Source organism: Emys orbicularis, chromosome 18, assembly GCF_028017835.1.
Source record: "Emys orbicularis isolate rEmyOrb1 chromosome 18, rEmyOrb1.hap1, whole genome shotgun sequence".
NCBI classification, from domain to species: domain Eukaryota; kingdom Metazoa; phylum Chordata; order Testudines; family Emydidae; genus Emys; species Emys orbicularis.
The window spans coordinates 4,530,010-4,557,370 of record NC_088700.1 but is presented as its reverse complement, the minus strand read 5'-3'; the positions used below and the strand labels follow the sequence as shown (position 1 = coordinate 4,557,370).

At 52.3% G+C, this 27,361-nt stretch overlaps 1 protein-coding gene across 1 annotated transcript in view; it reads left to right on the top strand.

Moving 5' to 3' along the window:
- Positions 1–27,361, top strand: part of PTGS1 (prostaglandin-endoperoxide synthase 1) — a 40,053-nt gene extending 12,692 nt beyond the window's left edge. Inside the window, exons 2-11 of the mRNA XM_065418743.1 lie at positions 8,856–8,972; positions 9,336–9,476; positions 11,707–11,850; positions 13,551–13,732; positions 14,301–14,384; positions 15,095–15,341; positions 16,384–16,670; positions 18,115–18,262; positions 18,671–18,966; positions 27,356–27,361. Of these exons, the coding sequence (XP_065274815.1) occupies positions 8,900–8,972; positions 9,336–9,476; positions 11,707–11,850; positions 13,551–13,732; positions 14,301–14,384; positions 15,095–15,341; positions 16,384–16,670; positions 18,115–18,262; positions 18,671–18,966; positions 27,356–27,361 (1,608 nt within the window). The 5' untranslated portion in view covers positions 8,856–8,899. The remainder of the gene's footprint in view (positions 1–8,855; positions 8,973–9,335; positions 9,477–11,706; positions 11,851–13,550; positions 13,733–14,300; positions 14,385–15,094; positions 15,342–16,383; positions 16,671–18,114; positions 18,263–18,670; positions 18,967–27,355) is intronic.

The following is a 27,361-nucleotide window of genomic DNA, read 5'->3' as shown; positions in this document are numbered from 1 at the left end:
ATCACACCAGCTGCCTTTAACATGCATCCAAGGAAGTCTGAGCCATGCTAATTATAACGATCTCTGGTTTGCATCTCTATTTACCATCAAATCACTGTTAAAACCAGGAATGTTCCATTGAGCTCCGGGCCCTGCATGCTGTGCTCCCTGACTCACCCTCATGTTGGGTTGGCCATGGCTCTCAGGGAGGATATTGTCCCCTTATGGAAATTTTGAATGGTGACCACTGTGTGTCCCACCGAGGAGCTGATACAGCTCAGTAATGCAGTTTGGAAAGAGGCCATCGCGGGCTGGAGATGAGGAAGTTCTAAACACAGCCGTACAGACAGGGAACGATTTGGGGCGTAAGTCAGAGCATGACCCCAGTTACGGAGAATCTCAGGAATGGGACGGAGGCGGCAGCGACGGAACTCCTGCAACAGATCCTCTCTGCTTGCTGGTAACTGTCTGTGAGACTCTCCCCCCTCCACTGGCATGCGCTGCTCTCTGCCGCCTCATGAATTCAGCCCATCTGTGAGAATTCCCAGCCCAGGCAACTCAATGAGCCACCCATAGACATAAGCCCAAGCCAGCACCTGGCACCATTCAGAGCATGCTGCAGAACCCACCTGTTTGACCTGGCTTGGAAGCCTGCTTGCATCAAAATTCCACAGCTATGCAGCTCACTGATGTCGCTCTCCTTGCTGGCCGGCTGAATTGGGAGTGACCCATGCCCAGACTCTGTTCTTGTGTAACTTCAAAGGACTCTGGATTTACATCCGAGAGCAGAATGAGAGCAGAACATGGCCCGAAATGCTTTACCCATCACATACTGGGTCAGACTTTGCAAAACGGTGAACTGTGCACTGAACCTGCCCCTGGCGAAGATATGGAAAGTTTTCTCTCTCTATTCCCGTGTCCCTTGTGAACAGGTTGTCGTCTCCCCAGACTCTCCTGTTCTCCTGGTTACTTGTGAGAGATGTTTCTTTTCCTCCAATGGCTGTTCTTCCAGGCAGACCTAGCGGGTCCGCCGGGGAGCTTCGTTCCCAAGCTGGCTCTGTGTTGCTGACGGAAATAGGTCGCTCCTGTCTGTGTGGTTTGGGGTTTTTTTAAGTGTACTGACAGATACACTTCTAGAGTGCAAAAATACAGATCTAGGAGCATCCCAAAGGGTGTTGGAACAGACATAGACCTAAATCACGTTTTCAGAAGTTGCCACATTGCAGACAAAGCAGCTCATGCTCTGGCCGGGATTTATCCTATAGACTGAAATAAGACACCAAAGACACTGCTTCCTGTCCCACTGCTTGTAGGAAGGTGTGACACCCACTCTTCCCAGGCCCCGGTCACATGACCTGGGTCAGGGTTACAAAGGTTATACCCCGGCCACATGGCAAGAGTCATCGAATCATAGAACCGTAGGGCTGGAAGGAAGCTTGAGAAATCATCAAGTGCAGCCTCCTGCGCGGACGCAAGACCAAGGAACCCTGGACCTTCCTTAACAGGTTTGTCCAACCTGTTCTTCAGAACCTCCAGTGATGCAGATTCCACAACCTCCCCTGGAAGCCTGTGCCAGAGCTTAACTAGCCTTAGAGTTAGCAAGTTTTTCCTAATGTCGAACCTAAATTTCCATTGCTGCAGATTAAGCCCATTACTTCTTGTCCTACCTTCAGTGGACATGGAGAACAATTGATCACAACACTCTCTCTAACAGCTCTTAACATATTTAAAGACTTATCAGGTCCCCCCTTTAGTCTTCTTTGCTCAAGACTAAACATGTCCAGTTTTTTAGCCTCTCCCCACAGGTCAGGTTTTCTAAACCTTTTATAATTTTTGTTGCTCTCTAAATTCTCTCCTATTTGGCCACATCTTTCCTAAAATGTGGCACCCAGAATTGGACACTGTGCTCCAGCTGAGCTCTCACCAGTGCCGAGTAGAGTAGGACAGTTACCTCCCGAGTCTTACATACAACATTTCTGTTAATACACCCCAGAATATTAGCTATTTTTCAATGGCATCACATTGTTGACTCATATTCAGTTTGGGATCCACTCTAACCCCCAGATCCTTCTCATCAGTACTGCCGCCTAGCCAGTTATTCCCCATCTTGTCATCATGTGTTGGATTTTTCCTTCCTATATGAAGTACTTTGCATTTATCTTTACTGTCACAGTATCACCAACCCCCGAGGTTCAAAAATCACAAGACAGCCCCCCCCCGCCCCAAATCATGATATTGGCTTAAAACTTACAAGATTTTTTAAATTATTATTTTTTTATTTACTTTTTGTTGTTTTTGAGCCTGGCAGGTGGGGCAGGGAGGGCTGTCACGTTTTCAAGATTTTCTCCACAACCATCAGGGCTAAAAACTTTGCACTTTTGTAAACGGAAGCGGAGATTCTCTCATAGTCACATGACTCCAAGAGCTGGGGTTTTTTGGAGTAAAACACTAAACACTGCAAGAGTTGGCCACACTGGCATCAGGATCCACTGACACCAGTGGGTATTGTTCCACCGCCAACGTTTGTGCAGTTTGCCTTTCAGTAATTCCAGGCAGCTGGGAGCCAGTAAAGACAAAATGGATGAAAGCTAGAGCTGGAAAAAGGTCAGCGGGCAGCAAGGGACAGAAGTTGTGTGTGTCTATAGGTGGAATATGAAGCATGGTGTCTAACGTTCAGCATGAGGACTCAGGATGCGGGTTCTGCTCTGAGCTCTGTCCCTATGTGACTGTGCACAAGTCACTGAACGTCTCTGTGCCGATTTCCCCATATACAAAACGTGAATAATGCTCTGACACTGGGACATCGTGAGGACTAATAAGCATTTGTTGAGTGCTTTGAGAGCCTTGGACAAGTATCATGATAGAATGGCAACGGACCATCATCGTCCTACAGGAGAATGGAGAGTCACGGGCTGTTTGTTCATCTTGTGCCAGGGGGTGAGCGTAACAGACCATTTTCCAGGGGGAGAGCTCAGCTTGCCTGTACTCTTCTTCCTCCTGACACGCCTGGTGAATGGATCGCGGTGAACAATCGGTCAGAGCCCTTTGAGGTTGCCTTGCAGATCGTTGACACGGGTCCCCACGGCTGGTTCCAGAGACCACAGGCTCCCTGGCCCCAGTTCTCAGTTCCTGGCCTGTGTTCTTGGAGCAGCCAGGGTTGGGTGGGAACGTCCTGCCTCAGGCCTGCTCCAAGTGACACTTGAGCTGCCTGTGGTTATGGACCAGAGGCAAAGCATGGCGCTTTGGCTACTCCCTCTTCCTCCGTCCCCATCCCAGACATGTCTCCTATGCCAGGACTGGGAGTGGGGTGGGTACCGAGCTGTCCCAGCAGCTCTCTGCTGGCCAGGAACCTGCTGAAAGGGCGGCTGTTGCCACACAGCTTAAGGCTTCCTTATGGGACTGACGCAGCAGAAAGGGGCCTCAGAGCAAACGTGAAGCAGGCCCTCTTTGTCTGCAGTAATGTGACGCAGTCACGTGATGCTGGTGCTGGCGGTGACTATTTTTGTAAACTAATTTTCATAGAGAAACAGACAGTGAACAGCACAAAAAGGTGAATGCTTACAGCATGTCTATATTTCCCAATACTGGGTGCCTCACGGGCCCTCCAATCTGATTGTACGATCACGCAGCTTTACGACGTGTTTCAGCGGCAAGAACAGACAATACAAAACCAGCTGCTACTGCATAGACATAACATGTTAGGGTGGATGGAACAGTGATAAAATAGGAAAAGACAGATGAATTGGTGAAAGAGAGGATTGGAGGGGAAAGAAAAAGAGGAGTGTTGGGTGGAACGGAGATCTGGCATTCTTTGAACCAACTCAACACTTTTTATCCAAATGTGTCTAGAAACAGGGTCCAAATTTCTTCAGATATTGCTCTCCATGGCAACGATAAACTATTCTTTCTTTGGCTGCCAACTCAGACAGGTCTGAATCCGAGGTGACTCAATGAACGTGACACTGCTCTGTGATCATGCCGTGTGGAAAGGGGAGATTTGGCAAACCCCAGTGGCTAAGGACAGTGCCGTCCTGGGTTTTAGATGCTGCTCTGCCTTGGGACGTGCTCTCTACGCAAGCTGCTGCAGGGCTGTGCAAAGGCCCCTCAGTGACATCGCTGTTTGGCTGCGGGGTTAGTGTTTAAACGGGGATCACATTTGTTTCCAGTTCATTGTCTACCACCAGATGTGGAGTAATCCGGAGCAATCCAAAGAGTAGCAGAAATATTCAGCCTTTGCCTTGGAGCGCCCTTTTAAGACATCCGGTGTTTATGAACAAAGCCTGTTTACATAGGCTTGGAGTCACTCCACCACGCCTGCAGTTAAAACATCCTCCCAGACACGGGAAAGTTGGAACAGCCCTTCTTCCTGGCTGTTTTTATTCTGATCCAACCACTACAATCCTTGGCCCTTGGGACTTTACTTTACCCCAACTTTATCGCTTCTCAGGAACTTTGCTTGGGATGAGGTAGAAGCCCAGGATAAAGGTGACAGTTCTGGGCTGGGGTGCTCAGTCAGAGAGGAGAACTATAGTGCAGTGTTATCACCGCTGTCCACAGGGAACGTGTGACGAACTACTGTCATCCAGGGGGCTGCTGCCAGGCTTTAGGGATCATTTCCAAGGAGGGTTGGGCTCCCAGCTCCCATTGCCTTTCAGTAGGGGACGGGCGCCTACCTGCCCCCTGCGCCTTTGGAGATCTCGCTCTCGGCGAGAGAGATGGAAGGAGAAGCAGATGCTTTTGTTGTGGACATTCACAGCCCTGATCTTTCCAGGCCAGTTGCTCAGTGGGTATAGACTGGCAGAATTCTGTTAGCTTCAATGGACCCCTGGGAGGTACAGCAGCTGAGAGACAATGATCCCTAACAAGCACTCCAGGGACCGAGTGTCTCACATCCTCTGAGCACTAATAATTGTTAAAAGACTCCTCCTTGAGTCTGGCAATTGAGAACTGTCGCGTTACCACTGAGTGCGGGAATGAGATGAACTTCTGCTAAGGGACAGCTGAGATTTGGATTGGTTCCTCTTTGGGGCTTCAGATAATTCTAGCACTTGACCCAATGTTACTGGGGAAAGGGAAAAACGGATCTGTGCCTGCAACCAAGGAGAGTCCTAGCAATTGTCAACACGGCATCCTCCACCAGTATCACCCCAATCACAGCCTGTCCTTGAGGGAAGGGATGACCGCAAGAGGTCTGTGATTCCAAAGGCTGTTTGTATCATGTCTCAACTGTGTTTGTTGAGGTCTTAACTGAAGCAGGTTTGTCTAGAGCTGAATTACTCAAAAAAAAAAAAAAAAAGGGGGGGGGGGAAACCTTCCAGAAATTGCTTCCTCTCCAGTCTCCACTACCTTCTCCTGGAAAAAAACCATCTGCACTTAGCCTTTCCTCACCGGACAAGGAGCTCGCAGAGCTAATTTGCATTGAAAATCCTCAACCAAATTTCCATGTGCTGTTCTCACCTCTCTCCATTATTGTCATTGTCTAAGCAACCACCATCTGCCAAAGTGTCTCCAGGAATTGGACGACTGATATAGCCTCTCAAACACCACTTTGACAACAGTACCCCTGTTCTGCAAGTCATTCTGATTTGTTTAAGCTCTCCAGTGGCTCGGGACTTCATAGTAATTCCACCCACGCATTGACACATTCAGGAGGAGGCTGCGGCAGAGCATGCTTGCACGCAAGTTGGAGCGGACTGGATTGAGCAATGACCCTGGCAGAGCTCCTTCCAACTCCCCTCTTTCCTCCCCCCATCACCCATCCACTCTCTGGCTACTTCCTCTCAAATCTTTATCCCTTGCCGTGTCCTCATTTGTCTAGCGTAGATTGCAGAGAATGTGGCCTATGTTTGCAAATTTATGGTGCTATAAAAGTGATTGATAAAGGAGCTTGCAGCTGTCTTTGTCGTGCAGAGCCCTGTGCATGGGCAGATGAACAGGGATTTACCCACTTCTTCCACCGAGGTCCCCCAACAGACATCAGACAGGCTGGCCTCACACCTAGGACTCGAGGTGCCCTAGCAGCGTAAGGGTCCTGCCCCCACAGCCAGGCAGCTCCCTGCCCAGTTTATGCTGCTGAAGACAAGGCCGTGCAAAGCAGGCTCCTGCTATTGCAAAACGTGGCGCATTGTCTTAAAGAGGGTTTCTGCCTCCAGGGGAGGAAGCTTTTCATTTATGCAACAATTCTATCCCTAGGGGAGTCTCTCTCTCTAGCTGGAACCAGCTCTGGCTTGTAGCTTCCCAGGCACCCTTGCACCCATCCCAGCTCAGAAGCTGGCCACGCCATGGTGCTGAGGGTCACAAGGAGGATTAACTGCTGCACCCTTGAGCATCAGAGTGCAGCTTTGACATGACAGGCCCGATCCTGAGACACGCTGAGCAACTGCAAATCCTCCTGGCACTAATCTCAGCTCAGGCCCCGACTCCCTGTGCAGCCTTAGACAAGTCACCTCCCAGCTCTTTGCCTCAGTTTCCCCCCTGTGAAATGAGATAATGCCAGAAGGATCCATTAGTCAATGTGGGAGGATGCCAATCACTACTACGGGTTTAATAGCCCCTGAAGAAGTGCGCTGGACCCTTAATAGCCTCCAGCGCTGGGCATGTGCTCAGTATTGATACAAAACCTCCCCAGGGAAGCAATGGGTGGGGGGATGCAAGATGCCTTGAAAGCAACAGCCCCCTGAAGTCCTTGGGTGTGTCTGGCCCCAGAGGGGGGATGGGAACAGCGTCCGCAGTTCAGCAGCCCTCTCAGGCTGCATTTCACATTCTTTTCATGCTTATCCTGTGCTTTGATTTCACAAGGCAGTGAGGATATTACTTCAGCCCAGGGCAGATTTGGTTAATAACCCAGAGCTCCGAGTCCTGACCATGCCCGAGTCTATGCACGCACAGCAAACCCCATTGCAGCTCCTGAGGCCCAGTCCCTGCTTCTCTGCCACTCGCCAGCTTTACACGAAGGATACTGCAGCACCCAAAATGCCTCCCATGCACCAGCTGGGAGCTGCGGGAGTTCTTATCTTTGGGAGCAGAGCACAGGCCCTGTATTGTGTCTCCGATTCCCTTTAGCCTGGTTTCCTGGGAGCTCATTAGCACATAGGCAGATTAAGTCAAAACTCTTTGCATGGAGCATTCATGGGGGGAGGGATAGCTCAGTGGTTTGAGCATTGGCCTGCTAAACTCAGGGTTATGAGTTCAATCCTTGAGGGGGCCGTTTAGAGATCTAGGGCAAAAATCTGTCTGGGGATTGGTCCTGCTTTGAGCAGGGGATTGGACTAGATGACCTCCTGAGGTCCCTTCCAACCCTGATATTCTATGATTCAGTGAAGACATGGGAAACTATCGTGCCTTCTTCCCAGCTCCGAGCTGTGCTCTCAGGCAGAAACCCGAGAGTCCATTGATGCAGAACGTTGGTTCTAGCCATTGATCTTCCCCTCACAACGCAGCAGCGTCCTGCTGCCTGCTTGGGGCAGGACAAATTGCTGTGAAGAATGAAAGAGAACAAGAAAAAGAAAATGTAAAAACGGCCCCTGGTCTGACATGGGGCCATCGGCCAGACTACAGGAGGTTGCAGCAGGCTATGGGTCTCCCCTGGCCTCCTTCCCTGCTGTGTCCCATCACTCCTGGAGTGACTTGCTGTGGGTAAATTTTCAATGAACATCCTTTAGCGGTTGTGATTCTGTGTGGGATGCAGGATATTCTGGGGAGCGCTGGCTCACTTATCTCCAGCCTCCAGCCATCATGGCATGTGACTAAGCCTCCTGTTTCAGAGGAAGTGACTCTGCCCAGGGGATGGAGATAGGAGAAACAACCCAACAAGCAGCCACTTCCATCCATTCATAATAAGGAACGGGTGCTGGGGAGCTACAGCTTCTGGTGTTTCTGCTAACAAGATATTTTAGACTAATTAATTCCCTTGGCATGATAACCTAGAGGGCTGGCCTGATCACCTAGCAGACCAGACACTGGGAGCATAATATGTGTCCTTACAGTTAGATCACTCAACCAACCACTAGAGGTCAAGGTGTGCTGGATAGAGCTTCAGACAGGGTGTGGCCCCTGGTAAACAAAGGGGACCAAGCTGGACTCAAGCTGCGTGGAAGCCTGTTTGTGGCTGTAACCATTTCCTTTAATAAATGCCTCCTATTTCAACTGGACAGTGATTCCCTACAGCATGGCAAACAGCAAAGGAGAGGTGGAACCATTGCATCCAGACTGCCCCTTTCAGGCAGGTGGGGGGAATCTGGGCACACATACTTCGCATGCCTTGGTAAGGACTTGGTGCTGATATCAGCTAGTGCAGGGTTTGCTCCTCTCTGTACATACTTCTGCCATGCCACTACAGTAAAATCATCATAAAATCTGCTTTACAGGCACAAAACTTGAAAGCCTCCAGGGGGGTTAACAGAAATAGCTGAAAGCAAAGTACTGGGCATTATATGTAGGTAGTGGGGGAGCCCCTTTTCTCCCTGTCTTGCTTGACCCATCAAGTAACTCTCCAGCTCCAGCCAACGTATATTTCTCTTCCTCTGCCCCATATATCATTCTAAGAATGCATGATCATGCACTGACTATTGTAGGGCAAATGCTGCTTACCTCACTCTGCAGCCTGGTGGCCCTTTGATTGGATTCCTCACTCCACGAGTGCTTTCCAGGAATGTCCTGGTTGGAATCTCAGCAGTGAATGGTATTCGCAGCTAAGCATATAGGGTAAAGTTCATCTCACAAGGCCTAGATACCACTGGGCTGAAGCGAGACTTAAGTGGTACCTCATGCTGGTTCTCTGCTCAAGGGCAAATGTCACTCCATGGTGACCGAGGAGCTGATAAATCAAGTAACGTCCATGGGTTAACAATGAAACCTCTCTCGCTTTCTTCCCCTAGTGAATCCATGCTGTTATTACCCATGTCAGAACAAAGGGGTGTGCATGAGGGTCGGCAGGGAAAGCTACGAATGCGACTGCACCCGGACAGGTTACTTCGGTATTAACTGCACTTCGCGTAAGTTCACCCTCCCTCTCTGCCTGTGGGGTGAAAGCCTGGGGGCAAGGTAGAAAAATAACAGCTTCTGCAAGAGGCTTAATTCAACTACACGAGTAGGGGCTGGAGCTGATCCCAGCTCAAAACACTGCCCATAGGGCTCTCCCAGAGGCACATTGAGTGGCAAGGCACTCAGCCAATGGAACACAAGTTCGGAGCATTGTTTCATAAGCATGTGCTCTTACTGGCTGACCGCGTGCTGGTGCCAGCAGGACTTGGTTATCCAACAGCTACTGTGAGCTGATTGGCCATTTAGCAGCTGTCACTAGAAAGGAAAGTGTTTTATTACTAAGTAATGTAAAGCAATTTGCTGTTTCCTCCCAGCTGAGTTTTGGACACGACTCCACGTTATGATAAAGCCAAGCCCGGCCTTCTATCACTTCATCCTGACTCACTTCAAGTGGCTTTGGAACATCATCAATAAGACCTTCGTTAGGGAGACGCTGATGAGACTGGTGCTATCAGGTGAGGCTAGGCTCTTTGGTGGGAATGTTTAAATTAAAGTCCACCCTTGGCTTTGGCCACTGGGGTTCAAAGTGTGTCTTCACTCTCAGGCACTGCGGAGATCTCTTGGTGTACCTGCTGCCCCAGGCAGGCTACTTTTCCTGTTATCGTCGTGTTTTCGTAAAGCAGACATCATCCATTTGCCCTTGCAGAATGAGGGAGTGTGTCCAGTGGGTGGAGTAGCAGGAACGGAGGCAGAACTGAGTTCCATGCACAGCTCTGGGGGAGGAGTGAAGTCGAGGGGCTGGAGAGGGGACTGGGACTCAGGACTCGTCAGTTCTGTTCCCTGGTCTGCCAGTGACTCACTGTGACATCAGCAGAGCCGTGTGGGGAGAACCCACGCCTGGCTTAGCAGGGGGGCCATGGGTAAGCTTCACAACCAAATTAATTGTCAGACGAATATCGGCACTGTGATTCAGCAGGTGCTAACTTACCCCGTATGCTCTGGAAAGGCCCCTGTACCCACATGTTTTGGGCAGAACTGAATTGCAGAGTTAATTTTTTCCTATCAAATAAAATTGTGTTACAAGCTAAACATGTTATTTTAAACCTAACTGATGTTAATTGGAAGCTGAACAAATCTGAAAAACGTTGGCTCAGCAGAGCACTAATAATTGTTAAAAGACTAGTGCTGCAAAAACGGCAATCTAAAAAACGGCGAGCCATTGACTGCAGCATGGACACTGTCTGCTTGGCCAGCATGGAAAGCCTTGTATAACACAACAGAAAGACCCCAGAAAACTTCTCAGTGCTATGGGATGCTTTCCTGAAAGTATGTGGATAATCCTATTAAATCCATGGGCCCCCCACTTGCCTCCTCTTCCTCTCTTCCCATTTCCCCATACCCCATTTCTATCCCCCTCCTCCGAACCTGGCTTCTCTTCTTTATCTTATCTTAGTAATTTTACTGTAGTTGGATTCTTATAAACAAGTTTATAAAAGTGTGGTAACCTGCATAATACAAATAATTGATTTAAATTTTAAGTTCTGATAGAAGTTTCGTATAGTATGTTTGTTGTTTCTGTAAATGCACTTTAAAAAGTTGTTAGAAAAAAAACCAACAACATTAAAACGTTTAAAATATGCAGCTCTCCAGTGTTCAGAAAGGCACGTAAATGTCAGCATGGCCAAGTGCCTGTGGTGTTCCGGCAGCAGGGAGGGCTAGCGGCGGGACAATGGTCCCAGCAAACCATAAACCCTCGACTCACTCATGCTGCAAAGTTTATCATCTTGCATAAATATTTTGGTTCAGCTCCTTGGAGCTATGCAGCAGGACAGGTCTCTGCCTCTGTTGCCATCTCTAATGGGATGTTTTTCTCAAACACTGTGTGATTCATCAAGGGATCCACTTAGAACGAGAAGCAGCAGCGGAGAGAATAATATAACTTCTCACTTTGCATCCCCTAGGGGGAATCAAGGCATTTTAAAGGCTAAGTGTAAAAGGTCAGGGAAGAGACACAAACTCCCAATAGCTGAGCACAACCCACCCAAAGCAGAGCGAGGCTCAGCACAGAACCTTTTTCTTTTCTTCCTTTTGTTAATGACTCAGTTGAGTGTCCCTGAGAAGGAAGTGAGAGGATTGACTTGAGACAGGTGTAGTACAAACAGGTGCTGTGCGCCATCCTGCTGATACCCCTCGATCCCAACCCACCACCTCCCTGCTATCCTAGCCCTGGGCTCCCCACACAGGCTGCTCTGTGATGCATGTCACCAGCAGTAAATATTAAATCAGTGGTTCACTAGCCACAACGAACCTCTGCAATTAGAAACAACTAGTTGAGTCGCTAGTTAAAGGAGAACAGCAAAACTTTTGTGAAGATTGCTCGACTCCAGATCAGGGACAGAAACGATATTTACATTTTCAAAGGAAGATGCTCACAGATCAGTTCCCCTTTTACTTACCTGCTTGGATCCAAGTTCAGGAACCTGCATTCCCCCTGCAAAGGCTTCACAAGAAAACAGACCCATGCATATCCCTGCATTCCCAGCTGTGGCTCCCCCTCCTGCCTGTGTCCCACTCTTTCCCACCCCTCCACCCTGTTGTGTGTGTATGCAGTGCCACAGTTAGCCAGGCCCTGTCATACTGGTGCTGTTCCAAGGACAGGTACACGTGGGAACCACCCAGAGCAGAATGAACACATCTGTGTTAGGATTGCCCGGCTGCAGGTGACTTTCTTCCCTCTCCTTTCAGTCCGGGCCAATCTGATCCCAAGCCCCCCCACGTATAACTCAGCGCATGGATATATCAGCTGGGAAGCCTATTCCAACGTGAGCTATTTCACCCGTGTCCTTCCACCTGTACCTGAGGACTGTCCGACTCCTATGGGAACCAGCGGTAAGTGCCTGTCTCAGCAAAGACCATGCTCAGGATGTCCGCAAACCTGGGCGCTGGAGTCTCCTTGCACTTTGTTTTGCGGTGGCGGCATTGTAGTAACGCCCCATGTGATGCCTTCTCAATCCCAATCCACAGTCACCCCTGCCAGCTGCTCCAGTAGTGGCAGAGCTCTGGCTACGCATATTGCACAGGCGACTGGCCCTGGCACCTCGAGGGGTCATTAGCTCTCACTCCTTCCTGGAGTTTCACTGTAATGGAAGAACAGCTACTAAGAATCAAGGCCGCTCCTGGCACCCATCTGAGGGAAGTGCTGTCCCCAGGACAAGTCAATCCAGCACGCCAAGCATCCCTGCCCCCTGCAGCCCCTTGGCGCGTAGGCTCACACTGCATGCCCAGGGGAGTTAACTAGCGTGACCCCTGCAGTCTGGAGCCTGGCGCCGACCCCCTACTCCTGGCCCCAGAGGGCAAGAGGGGACGAGGGTCAATGCTCCTCTGATTACCAGGAGAGTGACTGGAATTCCCCTCCCGAGGGCCGGAGAGCGCCCACCCTAGAGTCCTTCAACCCTGGTTCAAATCCAGCCAGTCTGATACTCACCAAAACAGACTCCCCTCAGGGAGAGGTTCTGAGGCAATGGGTGTGACGGCTCCATTCCCGTCAGCCATTCCCGAGGGTGCGGCTGACCCATCCCCTGGGAGTTCAGCGACAGGCCCTGGAGGACGAACACCCTCCTCAAACGGCACCAGGCTGAGGTACCGCGTGGGTCCGCCCTGTCCTGTAACTGCTTGTGCTGTGCCTGCTCTGTGGATTCCCAGGGGCCCTCAAGTCTCCAGCACTGTCAATGGGCCATCGTTCAGGAGAGCATAGCCTGGGGGATTGTCCTCCGCGTGGGAGCCATGGCAGGAGCGCTAGGTGACGGCAGCCACTCTGCGGGTTTAAACTGGCACCTGCCACGTCTGGAACGCAGCCCCTTAGGGAAGAGTGGTCCTTAGTCATAGTCAGCTAAATTGGCAGCATGCTGCTAATAGCCGCATTCCTCCCGCCCTCCGGTTAACCTCATCCTCTCCAAGGACCCCAGACAGGGTTGAAACCCTCAGAGGAAAGCAAAGGCCCTACCCCAGCCTTTGAAACACCTAGAGCTCGGAGCATTTACTTTGCTAATGGACTAGCAGGGCCCAGCAAGTGCCGCACAGCCAGCGGGATGAGTGAACGTGCCAGGCTGAGGTCAGAGCGAACGCCTGGGTAGGTTAGGTCTTTGGGTCTCCACTGGGAGCGGGCTGCTTGCTACTGCTAATTCCTGTCCAGATATCCAAGGTACACGTGGAAACCTCCGAGCCGAATAACTCCTGTGCAGAGAACTGGTGCTTGGACGATTGTGCTCTGAAGATGCTGAGATAGATCATTATTTAGACAATCGTCTCCCACTGACTTTAATGGGTGACAGCTGAAGCAGTCCCCATCTGACACCCCGATAGTTGTTCCTGACAGAAGCTGACTTCTGCAAATAAGTAACGGGATGGCAGAGCTGCTGGTGGCTTCCTGGCCCTCCGAGCCAAGGGCAGAGACACCCCTCTTCTCCCTGAGACTCCTCCCCAGTGACAGGGGTTATGGCTGAGTCGCTCTGAGGCGTAAGGCATCTGGAGACCCCACCGGCTGGATGCGCTGACAGCTCCCAACTTGGGTTTGTTTCCTTCCTTTGCAGGGAAAAAGCAGCTCCCTGACCCTCAGCAATTTGCAGAGAGGTTTCTGCTCCGGCAGCAGTTCCTAGGGGACCCCCGTGGGACCAACCTGATGTTTGCCTTCTTCGCACAGCACTTCACTCACCAGTTCTTCAAGACATCTGGGAAGATGGGGCATGGCTTCACCAAGGCCCTGGGCCATGGGGTAAGGAGAAGGGCCTCCCGTGAAGCTGGCTGCTCCAGCAGTCTGAACGGGAGAGACACACTTGCAGCTGTGTGATGTCACCCCCAGTGCTACCCACAACCCAGCTCCTGCATCCGAGGCTCAGAGCAGCCGGGGTTCACGTCCTGGGAAGGGGGGAGTGCAGGTGCCCATTCAGACAGAGAGGGGGAAGAGCAGGAGAGGGGACCGGAGGCAGAGGTGCTTTCCAGGACAGGGCCACGTGGGGAAGCCTGTCCTGGAAGAAGCAGAGACCTCCAGGCTGCAGGGTTCTCAGCCTCCCCAACCCATCAAATAGCCCCCAGCCCCTAAGGCTGCTTGGAACATCAGACTGCCGTGGGCAGGGATTGCTGGTGCTCGTGGCATGGCTGCCCCATAGATACAGAGCGAATCGCTTGCCCTCTCAGCCAGGGCTCCCAGCTGCCTGGGTCCCTGCCAAAGGCTGGGGCCTGCTCTCTAGCCCTGCTGCTGGTGGGGCACAGGGTCAGCTGACTGGCCCAGCTTGTCTGCACGAGCTGTGTGCACAGCAGGTAACGCTGGCCTCTCTCCGCAGGTGGATCTCGGGCACGTGTATGGGGACAATCTGGAGCGTCAGTACCAGCTGCGGAACTTCACAGACGGGAAGCTCAAATATACGGTATTGTGGCTCTCAGCCCAGGGCCCCCCAGCCACCCGTGTGGTGTTCTCAGCCAGCACCTCTCCCCACATCTGGCCATGTCACTGCCCACATTTGGCTCCCTTCCAAGGCCACTGCAGGGGAAACCTGCTACCATGTCTGAGTGACTGAGGAGCCTCGGTCCCTTCCTCAATAGGGATGCAGGCATGTCAAGACCACAGCTCATTGGAAACCTGAGGGCTGAAGGCACCTCAGTCACACAGGAGCTTTTGGAAATATTCCCCATCCACAGGCACTTGCTGAGCAATTTATGAGAAGCCCCATGAGTCTGATACAGCCGTGTGCCCTGGCGAGCCCTCCACGGTCGCTCCTGGCAGCACTCACTGAGCTGTAGGCCTGCCTGCGCCTTCTCTGAGCCAGCAGGGCCAGCACACCCGGGAGTGTGACCCTAGGAGCTTCCTCCTGCTCATCTCCAAAGCACAGCTAAGCCTTAGACACCACCTTCAGCCCCTTTCAGCTCTGGACAAGGAAGAAAGACTCCAGGGTTTGGGCAGCGACTGCCCCTGCTGTAAAGCGAATCCCCTTTAGACCAGAGGTGGCGTTAACGCTGATCGGGAGCCAGCTGAGGCTGGCAGTGCTGGAGCACGGGGATCTACTGGCTACCCAGTGGCTGGCCAGGGCAGTTGTCTCCATTCCTTTCCTTGCTGCCAGCCTGCTCTTGTCTCCCCAAGGTACTGCATGGAGAGGTATATCCACCCACGGTCCTCGAGGCTCCGGTTCACATGATCTACCCTGCCGGCACCCCCAAGGAGAAGCAGCTGGCTGTGGGCCAGGAGGTGTTTGGCCTGCTGCCGGGGCTAATGATGTATGCGACCATCTGGCTTCGCGAGCACAACCGAGTCTGTGACGTGCTGAAGCAGGAGCATCCGACGTGGGACGACGAGCAGCTCTTCCAGACAGCCCGCCTCATCCTCATCGGTGAGAGCAGGGGGAGGACGTGGGCCTGGGGAGAGCAGGGCATTGTGGCTGATTTAACACAACATGTAGTCAATGCCATCCAGTCCTTTCTCCAATGCAGGGTTATTCCCTGTGCTCCAGGGCTTTGTCCTGGCCAATTTTAACTGCCCTATGAGTTTCGTTGACCCCCGAGGAGACCATCCCACATCCCCATAGATCTCACTATTGGGGCACTGCCTTGTTTTCCTTTAGTTAACTTCAACCCATTATCCAAATTATACCCGAGGCACCTTTGCCAGCATCCTTTGGCTATTTTCCGTCCCACTCGCCCTGCTGATCATTTGCCCCAGCTGTTCAGCATGAGGCTAGTTAACGGGCCTCATACTGCAGCAGCAGTGTTGGGCAGACGCTGGCCCAGTAGACGAATTCGTCCAAAGGGGGAGCACTTGGCGTGTCAGCACCAAGACACCATCCTAGGCTGAGAGTTACCCCCAGAAGGGCTGATTCTCCGCTCACGTATTCCAGGTGTACGCCGCTGCCCCTCGACTGCAGTGACACACTCCTGGCTTATACCTGCCTTCCTAGGAGGCCAATAAAAGCCAGACGAGCCAAGAGGCCACATGTGATCGAGGAACCTCCCGGGGGCTGTTTTATGGGACAGATGAAGGCAGATCCAGTACAACGCACTGGATGTTTAATCCTATCACACCTCTTTCCATGCCTATCACCAGAGCACCCCTGGTGATGTTCTCTCTCCAGAGGGGGTGCTAGCCCACTGTGGGCCCTAAGCAGGAATATTTTGCCCCTTCCCGCCATACATGATTATAAGCAAATAGGGGGACCCCTTGAGCTGCTCGGGGCCCTAAGCAATTGTTTCGTCTGCTTATGCCTAGCGCCGGCTCTGTAATCTCCGTTAGACGGTCCGAGCTCCAGTTGTTAGAACACAGGCTCATTTACAGCCAGGAGCTGTTGCTGCTGCCCAGTAACTAACTGGCCTGTAGCCGCTTGCCTCTGCTGCTGGCTCACATCCCGCTTCCCTGCGCGTCTCTCCTCTCACTCCTAGGAGAGACCATCAAGATCGTCATTGAGGACTACGTGCAGCATCTCAGCGGGTACTTCCTGCAGCTGAAGTTTGACCCGGAGCTGCTGTTCGGCGTGCAGTTCCAGTACAGGAACCGGATTGCTGTGGAGTTCAACCAGCTCTACCACTGGCACGCGCTGATGCCGGACTCGTTCATCATCCAGGGGAACGAATACAGCTACAAGCAGTTTATTTACAACACCTCCATGCTTCAGGACTACGGGGTGGAGGCCTTGGTGGAATCTTTCTCCAAGCAAACGGCAGGACTGGTATGGCACCGGACAAGGGCACCTATCGCCAGAGGCAGGGAACAGCTCGGGTGCGCAATCCGCTGGGGGAGGGAGGAAGGGAGGGCTGCTTACACAGCCCCATGGGTCTGCAGTCCGATGGTGCCAGCAGGCTGCATGCCTTGCAAGGGGCATGGGAAGTGGCTTGGGGAAGGGGCCACATCTCATGGTGGGGCCCGATGTAAGGAGCAGGATGACTCCTGGTGCTCGCCCACCATCCCCAAGGCAATGCAGCTGCCCCCGCCTCTCCCAGCAGGGGGTGCCTCATTGGCACAATCCCCCCACCTCATTGGCACAATCCACTCCAGAGGTGCGGGCAGCCCCTGGCACATCGTGGGGGCTGCTATAACACTGGCAATAATCAATGTGTCTGCAGCACGTTCAGCCCATTCTCCTTCCCCCAAATCCTCTCTAAAGGCCAGTGGCTGTGAGTCAAACAGCTCTCCCAGGTGCTCATGGTAAAGGACAACAGTCTGGCCTCATCCTTTGTTCTCTGCTGCCATTGTGTGGCTGTTTTCTTTCACTAATTCACATTTAGTGTTCGAGGCTTCTCTTTCTCTCCTCTCTTCTTGGGAAACTTTTATTCAACACAGGGAGTTGGATATTCCCATTTGCTGCTGTCCAAATGGCCAGCTTGCTTCCTTAATGAAAATAATTGCTCCCCTTCCATTGGCAGGTTACTGCATAATTGTTCAGCACAGGGCTTTCTGTAGGCTTGGAAAGAACAGATTTTTGTTGGTAAACTGTTCATTTCACTGTACACAAACTAGTGAAAAAATATTTCCATCGGAATTTACAGATAGGCAAAGAAAGAAAAATGCCACTTGAGAACTTTTGAGAGATTGGTTTAAGGAGATTTCCTTGGTTTGTTTTGACGTGACATTGACAATTTGTGTTTTAACGGTTTTAAAACTTTTGAATCTCAAGATCTACTGTCATGAAATCATTATTGTCTGATGTGTTCCCTCCATTGTCTGATCACCCAATAATTCCCTGCAGCTGTGAAAATTTAAATAGATAGAAATAAAAAAATACTTAAATAAACATCAATATTATCTATTAAAATTATAAAAAATAAAAATGGAATTCTGCCAAGCCTAGTTTTCTAGCATTCTCCTCTAAAGCAGCTGGCATTGACCACTGTGGGGGATTGGGTACCACACCAGATGGGCCGTTCGGCTAATCCGGCCTGGCAGCTCTGACACAGCTCTGGTAGTCAGCATTTCTGGTGGTTCTCTCTCTGCTGCTGTGACCTGTGATTTTGACTGTCTTCAGTCATGTGGCGCCTATGTGATGGATGCATTAGAAACACCTAACGAGACGTGTAATCTGGCATACTTGTCAGAGCTTTCTGCAGTTCCGAGGGGAATGACAGTGCTTGACTGTAACAGAAGTTTGCTCTTCTTTTATTCTTCCTGTGTTTCAGATCAGTGGGGGACAAACCATCAATACCAACCTCTTGAAAGTGGCTGTTGGAGTTATTGAGGAATCACGGCTGCTGAGGCTGCAGCCCTTTAACGAGTACCGGAAGAGGTTTTCCATGAAGCCCTACAAATCCTTCCAGGAGTTAACAGGTCAGATTTCATGGTCTACGTGCTGCTGCTGGCAGTGTGTGTCCGGTAAGGGGCTAGCACTGCCCTCGGGGTTCTCTCGGCCCAAGGCAGCCACCTCACGTACAGTGAGAGATCACGGAGCACAGACACACAGCTCATCCAATCAGTGGCCCCTCTGTAGGCTTTCAAACTGATTGATGTATAAACATCCCGCCACAGCTTACTACTACTCACCCCACTCTGAAAACTGCCAGGGACTGCCTACTTGAAAGGATTGTTACCTGCTGCAGGGCAGGTGGGTGGGTGGGTGGGGCATGGCCCCGAAAGTCAGTCAGACCATTCAGTTGGTGCTCTGGGTTACAGAGAGAGAGCAGCTGAAAAGTCCTGTGTCTTGTATGGATTTGGAACCTCCCTTCTCTGTTGATGCAGGAGAAGAGGAGAAAGCAGCGGAGCTGGAAGAGCTATATGGAGACATTAATGCCTTGGAGTTTTATCCTGGTTTGTTGCTTGAGAAACGCCAGCCAAACTCTATTTTTGGGGAGAGCATGGTGGAGATTGGAGCCCCGTTTTCCCTGAAAGGGCTTTTCGGAAACCCCATCTGCTCCCCGGAATACTGGAAGCCCAGCACTTTTGGTGGCTCGACTGGCTTTGAGATCGTGAAAACAGCTTCGCTCCAGAAGCTCGTGTGTCTCAACGTCAAGCGGTGTCCGTATGCGGCATTCCACGTGCCAGATCCTAGCCCAGAAACAGGAGCAACTGGTGAGCATCAAGACGGCAAACCATCCACTGAGCTCTAGTGTCACTGCGGCTCCACTGAGGCTGGGCCAATGAGTTTCCTCCTTCATTATTGTCCTAACGATTCCTGTTGTACCACATGGCCTCAGGTACAAAGCCCTCCCTTGCAGAGAGAGACAGGCACAAAGGAGGAGGACAGTATGCTCCTTGCACCATGTATCAATAGAATAGGAGGCCCTCTGGTTCTGGGCATTATCCACACCCGGGGCTGGGAGAGGGGAAAGGAGAGGGAGGCTGGTATTAGATATGGGAGAGCCTGAGTCATCTAATGCTACAGCCACAATAATGGTCTATCTCCACTCAAGCTGCCTCTTCTGCTAGCAAATTCCCTGCTCTAAGCCAGCTCTCTGTTTTCCGGTGGACTCTCTGCCTCTCCTTTGCTCTCAGTACCTCCCCCACACCCTTGACTGCCCCAGGAAGCTATCACAAGTACTTTTCCTACACCGGGACTGCAGGGCAACCTATGCCCGCCAGCTAGGCAGGGGCAGAGCAGTACGCAGCCACTCTTCTGCCCCAGCTGGCCATCACACTTGCTCATCCCTCAGGCTGCTCTTATTTTCCAAATGGTTTGTGTTTATATATTGTGGAACGACCACCCCAGAGAGCATCCTTAGGAACCACAAGAATGAGGATTTTCTCAGAGGGTCTCTGGTTTGGACAGAGAGGGAAAGAAAATCATCCATAGCCCACTCAATGCCTCAGGGCTGTTCCCCTTCTCCCACACACAAAGGCAAGGTCAGTAACCCTTCCATGGCTTTAAGAATGTCTGGGAGGGGCGGGGGGTGAGAGCAGACCCCAGTGTGTTTCTGCAGGATATGGCTGGAGCACACGTGTCCTGTACAGGTCAGAGCCTGTCCTAGGTTATTCCTTATACAAGCCAATCAGAGCTCATTCACTTCTCACATGGCCAGCTCAGCCAGTTTTCAAGCACTCTGGGCAAGCTAGCAAAAGTGATCACCTGAACTGCAGGTACAATTCGGCACCAGCAGATAACTGTGCCTGGAAGAGCCCGCTGTCCGGCTTCGGGAACCAGGTCCCGTTAACGTGCTGAGTGGGCTCTGGCAATAAATAGAGTGCGACCTGATTCGGTCTTTGCCAACGCAAGGTGGAAAGCTAAGTGCTTCTGAGAGTGCAGGAAAGCTGTTGAGTTTCATGCTTCTTCGGAGACATGTGAGCTCCATTCTGCAGCATTGTGTGGAGTTTAAAATACAGCTGGGAAGTAGATATTGCTGAGGAGTGAAGGACTGGGGTAAAATCTGTCAGAGCTGATGGAAACCCCACTGAATGGACAATTTAAACCTAGACCAGCCAAAGAACCACACCAATGTACCACAGGGAGCAGTGCTTAGGTGTCAACTAGGCAATCTCCAAATAGGCCTTTTCTGCCTCTAATTGGATTGAGTCCGGATTCTGTCCCCCTGACGCACTCTGAGAAGTACCCCACTCCACAAGCGGTTCCATTGGTTCCATAGAGGAAGGTACTACTCAGTGCAAGCAAGGATGTCAAAATCTGGCCCTTTGAGTCTATGGGTCCTAAACTTCCCTGGTGTAAATAGCTCAGAAAATTCTGTTCCGAGAATACATATGCCCTGCTTCAGGCCTCATGAGGTTCCACAGTCCAAAGCTCAATACAGACCTAGGAGCATTGTTTTCCTGCCTTATACCCCCCCTTTCCAACAGCCACTGGTCTGCGCCTCAGTAAATACATGGACTGGCGATGAGCAGAGAAGTTCTAATCCCCAGGTTAACATTGCAGACACGCAGCTATTGGAGTGATAGGTTTGTTTGGAGGGTCTGAACACTCCCATGATCGCTTGTGACAGAGCGGTCGGTTGTGATCCCAATAAAAGAGAAGGTGATTTCACCTCCAGGCAGATGGAGAATAACGGCCTGCTGAGTTCTTCCAGAAGAGTTTCAGGCACCCACTCACCAGACTCAAGTGCTAAAAAGAACAGGACGTGTGCAGAGGAGCTGGCAAACCACTGGCGTTCGGGTGAAGGGTCCCATTCCCAGAGCTGCTCTGGCCAGGGTACAGCACGTAGCAGCGTGGGAGTGGGTACTGGTGATGCTCTGTAGCATTCTGAACGTCTCCGAAGGTCTACATGCAAATATCCTTTGCTTTAAGAGAAGCCCTGGGGTGTACGCACAGGGAGCCTGTTCCCACTCTCTCTTCCCATCTGCCATATCTTAGCACCCTTTATTCCCCAGCACCACCTAGCCCTCCTCTTGTTGTGTGGTCAATAGACCCCCCCCCGTGCAGGGACACCCCCCCCCCCCCGATGAAGCACTGATCTCCCTGCTGCGTCCAGCCCCCTCTCTCCTGTGCAGCCTGCCCACACCATAGCTGCTGTTGTGTTCACTGCTGTTGATGAACTTACCGTTTGCTGACATTTCATCCATGTTACCAGGGGTTTATTTTAAAGCTCCAGATGCTGACAACACAGCGCTTACATTCTTACACAGCGTCTCTCTAGCATAACATCTATCCCCATGTTAATCTCCCCCAGCAGGGTTCTGGGTCCACACCACAGAGCGAGACAACCAATCAGTCATGATTTCACACATCTCCATGCCAGACACACGGAATGCTTCCTGTAGGGTTCATTGCACTTCTTCCGTTCTATCATAACAGGACTTATTCTGCTTCAGTCACATGGCGCTGCAGTGTTTGCCTATGATCTCGCTGTGTCCTTCCCTGGATGCTCCCAGGACACAGGGCTTTGCAATCTGCACAGTAAAACAATGGTCTTGTGACTGTCCTCAAGTCATTCTCTAAGCAAGAGTGTCCCAAGCCCCAATTGTGACTAGATTCAATGGCTTGGAACGACTTCTTGCTATTTCTGGCTCGACATTCTGCAGCTGGGGGTTTTGTGGCTGATGTAGCACAGAGGAGAGCGACTCAAAAAGCTAGAGAGACAGGAGCAGATGAGGAGGACCAAAGAAACGGAGGCCATGGTAAGAACAAACATCCATATACATAGTAGAATATTCTGACCCACTTCAGAGCACCAATCATCAGGGCACGCGGCTGCTCCTGGCCTCCCTCTGCCAGAGAAGAGTTATTTTGTCCTTTTCAAGACTTCACTGGGTCAGTTTTAATCCAGTCACAAAAAACTCCTGGGCCCTGTGAAAGTCAGAAGAGTGTATGAGCAGGACTCTCGAAATGGAATTCTCCATAAAACAGCAGCAGGCTTAGAAGCTGTGCAGTAAAGAGCACGATCTGCAGAGTTTTTACCCAGGAGGATCCCCAAACCCTATTAACTACTTAGACGAACTGTACAGGGATTGCTTCTGTCCCCCACTGAAATGCAGCCACCTCTGAGATGGAACACAGCAACAGCTGAACAATGCACAGCAACCCCACGCAACAGTTTGGAACAGGAAGTGAAGCATAAACTGAAGTGGGAAATGACGAGTGCAGAAAACTACCCAAGATGGAATTTGGCCACGACAACCCTGGCTTTGCTCTGTATCTTTCATGACCAATCATACCCACACAGTAAGGCTCAAATGCCCTCTCTGGCCTGGCAGCCAATACGGGCCCAATGCTCATGAGATAGGCTCGACCCACCCTGTCTGGCCAGCACCTAACTTCAGAGGGGAAAGTAATCTGTCCACCCAATGATCCACTTCAGGCAGAGACCTGATACTCTGCTGCAGTTCCCAGAGCAGAAAGGCTGACCCAGCCAGTCCCCTGCCCTCTGCCTAGCACCCTGCAATCAGAAATACAGCCACAGCAGCAGTAGCAATGGCGCTTACATACCCGGGCCGACCAGCGAAGCCGGCTGCTGGGACGCTGCCCCTGCTGCCTCTGGATGAGATGACTCGGAGACATTCTGCGTGGCTACTGGGGCTGAGGACATCTCTGGGCTGCAAGGGTACAGGTGTATTTCCACTGTAACAGACATCATGGCTATTCCAGAGCTGGACTGATCTCCGGGAGGGGAATGCTCCACCATCCCCACCACAGGGGCTGCAGTAACTTGGCCATGATTCCCACTGGCGTTCCTCCCGAGCGGTACGATGCTCCGGAGCAGCGGCTCAGGCCCGTGGAAATACAGCGTGGTGCCAATGTGCTGGAGAGCCGGAGAGGTTGCAGAGCACATGCCAGGGGCCCTGGCACCAAGCTCCCCGGGCCCAGCACTCGTCAACTGCGTGGGCACAGAAGAGGGTGCAGCTTTGTGAGGGCTTGGGTGTTTCTCCTGATGAGCAGACTCGCGCTGCAGGGACACTGGGGAGTCCTGGTACGAAGCAACATGCACGTCACAAGGAGCAGAGAACACAACTGGAGCCGGGCTCCCACCCAGCAATTCCCAAGCAATGCGAGAACAGCTCTGTGAGTGACACGGGATGCAGCCCCGAGCCCAGACAGCACAGTGAGGGGCAGGAGACATTAGACAGCTTGAAATACAGATGAGAGAGAGGGGACAGGATCAAAACAACCCAATCAGTAAATACGGCAGATTAAAGATACTGCACCAGACCCTCGCTGCTGCAGAGCGGCCTAGCTTCACTGACGTCAAAGGAACTACACTGACCTACCCCTGCTGAGGGGCTGATCCATGGATTGAATACAGCATCACCTGACTGGCCAATCCATGGCCAACAGGCAGCACTTGACTGGAATTGGAGTCACGGACAGGAATGGGAAACTCTATGGTGATGAGGCCAGTTCACAGGGACACACGACACTGGCAGGTGGTGATGTGAGACACAGGGTGGGGGACAGAGGCAGCGATCACGGTGCAGTGCTGCAAGGCGGGGGTTCAGAGAGCTTTAACGGGGGGGGGGGGGGGAGAACAGCTACTGGAACAGTACCAGGTGCATCTTACCACTGCCCTGGCCTGTGCCATCTGCAGAGCCTCGCCAGCAGCAACACTCAGGGGTTCCTCTCGGTGCCCAGCCGCCTCTGCAGGGAGCGTGGGTTCGGAGTGCAGCAGGCTGGGGGAAGTGCTGGTATCGTACAGATTCTGCTCAACAGCGTCGACAGTGCATTCAACTTCGAAAGCCCTGTGGATCGGAGAGGTGTCAGGGATGGGGACAGCAGGCTGGTATGTTAAGTGAAAGCCACCGTCTCGGTCATTCCATCAGCGACTCACCATGTTCACAGCCTTGCAATCCAGGTAGCAGAGCTCCTCCGCCTGCCAATCATAACCCATCTCCCCCCTGCTCCCACTGAAAAATGTTGCCCGAAGGGCATCAGAGGGGTCTGATTGGATTGCAGGGTAAAGCTAAAGTGGGAAAGTCTCTCATACACATTCCTGAGTGAGCCCATCCCCGTCCCCGCAGCCCGTCCCTAGGTGACCCCTGAAGCGGCTGGTACGGAGTGTTCCTAGTGCCCAAGCATGTCTGAGCTCCAGAGTTTTGCTGCTGGAACACAGGATTTGAAACCACAACCGGCCTCACCACTTCACAATCCCGTTGTGTGTACAGTGGGACAAACTCACCTGTTTTCATACGCCTCGTCCGCTTCCAAGTAATTTCTCCTTCTCCGAGAATTAGAGGATTTTTGAGAAGCTGCAGGAAAAAGCAGATGTGTTTATTCAGCCACCTGGCAAAGTGCACAGGCACAGCCAGCTATGGGGCAGGGCAGGCATGCCAGAGCAGCTGGCCATCTGGCAGGGACAGCGCATCAGTCCTTACAGGCCAGTGACTACATACTCCTAGGGCAATATCCAGAGACCTCAACAAACACACCAAACCGCCCAGGCAGCAGCACATCTGAGCGCTAGCGAGATGCGGTGTCTGAGCGGCAGACATTGGCAGAGTTCATCTCGTCAATGGGACGGTCCCTCATGAGCCCCCGACTCTCCATGTTCCTGCATGTGTCTACTGTAAATCAAACACGGGAAACGCTGAATCGGGGGCCTGGCGTCAGGGAGGGTGTGAGTGGCTTTAAAGTCACTCCCTGCATCGTCACCTTCCAGCATGGCTTTAAGTCTTGTCTCCCCCGTCCTGGGGCTTTGCCCCCTTGGGAGACAGAGCGGGGCAGGCTGCATACTGGCTGCGCACACACATCTTTCATCAGCATTCATGTTCCGGTTTGGAGCAGAGATGGGCCTGAAATCTGGATCCAAATGTACTCAAGGATCAGGGTTTGGTTCTGGCCCGTGGAAGAGATGAGCCAGCTATGATGTACAGATCCAGATCTGAACCTCCACAGCGGCTGGGGCTGCTCAGATCTGGGGTTCTACTATGGGCCCATCTCTACTTTAGATAAATCCAGGGACCAGCAACCCTCTTCTACCACAAACCCTAAATCTTCACCTCCGTCTAACCCCAAACTCACGCACAACTTGTAGTGAAGTGCAGAGAAGTGGAGTGAGCGTTCACCTCTCTAGGCACTTCTGTCCCTGAACCTGCTGTTTCCAGATGGCCAAGGAAACAAATGCCAGAGTGTCATCCCAAGGGCTGCTCCCCCATATTGCCAGCCTCAGTGAGAGTGGGACAGCACGGATACCTGCCAAATACACACCGAGAGCTTTCACCACTGCTCCAAACTCCTCCTCTCTGAGGTGTGGACAGGGTCGTTATGCCCCTAGAGAACATGCTGCCTTTCGGAAGCCAGGGCTGAAATACTCACAGGTACTATTGCCTTTGGCGTGCTCTATTTTCTGGCGGAACGAATACACCCCCATGGAAATGAATATCAAAGCCAGAGACACGGAGACTCCCACAACCACCGGGATGTCATGCTTCTCCAGGACGGGGAGCCAGTTGGAAGCAGGTGGAGATTTCTGCCTGCAAAAGTACAGCAGTCAGGCCCAGATCCACAAAAGTACTTGGGCGCCTAACTTGCATTGTGGGTCTGGGCCTCAGATCAGAACAATGACATGCACCAGCAGGCTAATGTAATGAACGGAAGCAGCTGGCCTCTGTGCGTTACCTTGCTGTCGTGACTGGAGGCCGGGTGGCATTGTCCTGTTTCCTTTGCGTGGACAATCGTACCATCCCTGTAGCATTCCCAGCAGGCAGAGAATACGCTTTGCTCCTGTTGCGAGCGGGGATTTCCTTGCCCCAGATTCCTGAGGGATGCTCGATAACTCCAGGTGGTCCCTGGGCAGCGCTCCCTGCTGGGGCTGCAGTGCCACTTCCTTCACCTTCCTGTTCCAAGGGCAACGCCAGGGCAGAAACCTCTCCTGCAGGCAGGGCCCTCCCCATGGTGGAGGAACTAAAGGCTGGAGACAAAGAGAGAAGCACTGCCCTGACGCTAGGGGCCCTGCAGGATGGTCGGGGAAATGGCAGCCATGGGGAGGGCGGTGCAGAGACCGAGGCAAAAGGTGGGGCCTGTTCTGGAGCAGCCCCTGGGGGGAGAAGTCTCCAGTCAGGTGGACGATGGCCAGCGAGCCATCAGGGGTTATGAATTCCCCACGTCAGCGTGTCCGGGTGGTGATAACATGCACAGAGGAATGAGAGCCCTCAGCCAGCCAGGGCTGAGGGAGCCCCTGGGAAGTAACACAGGCACCGGAAAGGCACGATGCTCCTGACAGAGTGTTTGCGTGGGTGAGAGGTGAGCGAGGCCCAGCCACGCTCAGGCCAGTGCCAGCAGGAGGCTCACATGCCATGAAGCCCTAGAGGAAGCCAAGGGATGATGCCTGCAGCAGATGGAGCAGCAGTGCCAGCGGGAGTCTGGCTCAGGGGGGCGAGGTGAACAGCACACGCTGCCTGGAGGATGTCATGCAGAAGAACGCTTGTGGCACCCCCCTTGACACACAAATCACACCTGACACTCACAGGCTCCTGAATCTGGGCTGGGGCCAGGATGTGGTGAGGAGCTGGCTCCCCTTGTGTGAGCTGCCTCACTTGCTTTTACCAGAGGGACCTTGGCAGAGAGCCCCTCTCCTCTGGCATCGGCCCGTCTGAGCTGCAAAACACAAAGTGCATTGGATACGCTGTCAGTCTGGCTGAGGGGCAGGCCCAGGATGATTTAGTTGGGAATTGGTCCTGCTTTGAACAGGGGGTTGGACTAGATGACCTCCTGAGGTCCCTTCCACCCTGATAGTCTATGATTCTGGCCCTGTGTTAGCATCATCATGGCCCCATCGCCTCGCGTGGGGCCCTGCCAATCACCATGCTTCGGTCTCTGGGGCAGAGCGTGACCTGGTATAATGCAGGCGTGAGCCGAGCTCAGTTTCCTCCTGCTGCCAGGTGGCCTCCCAGAGAGCGAGGCTCTGCTATCCCCAGGCCATGGGCAGCCAGGTGAGGAAATGGTTGGCGGTTGTCAGTCGCTGCTCCCATCCTGATACTGAGAGCAAAACATCCCCACTTGACACCTCCTGGGAGGTTCAGCTTTATCCCACAAAGGGGAACTGGACACAGGAGTGA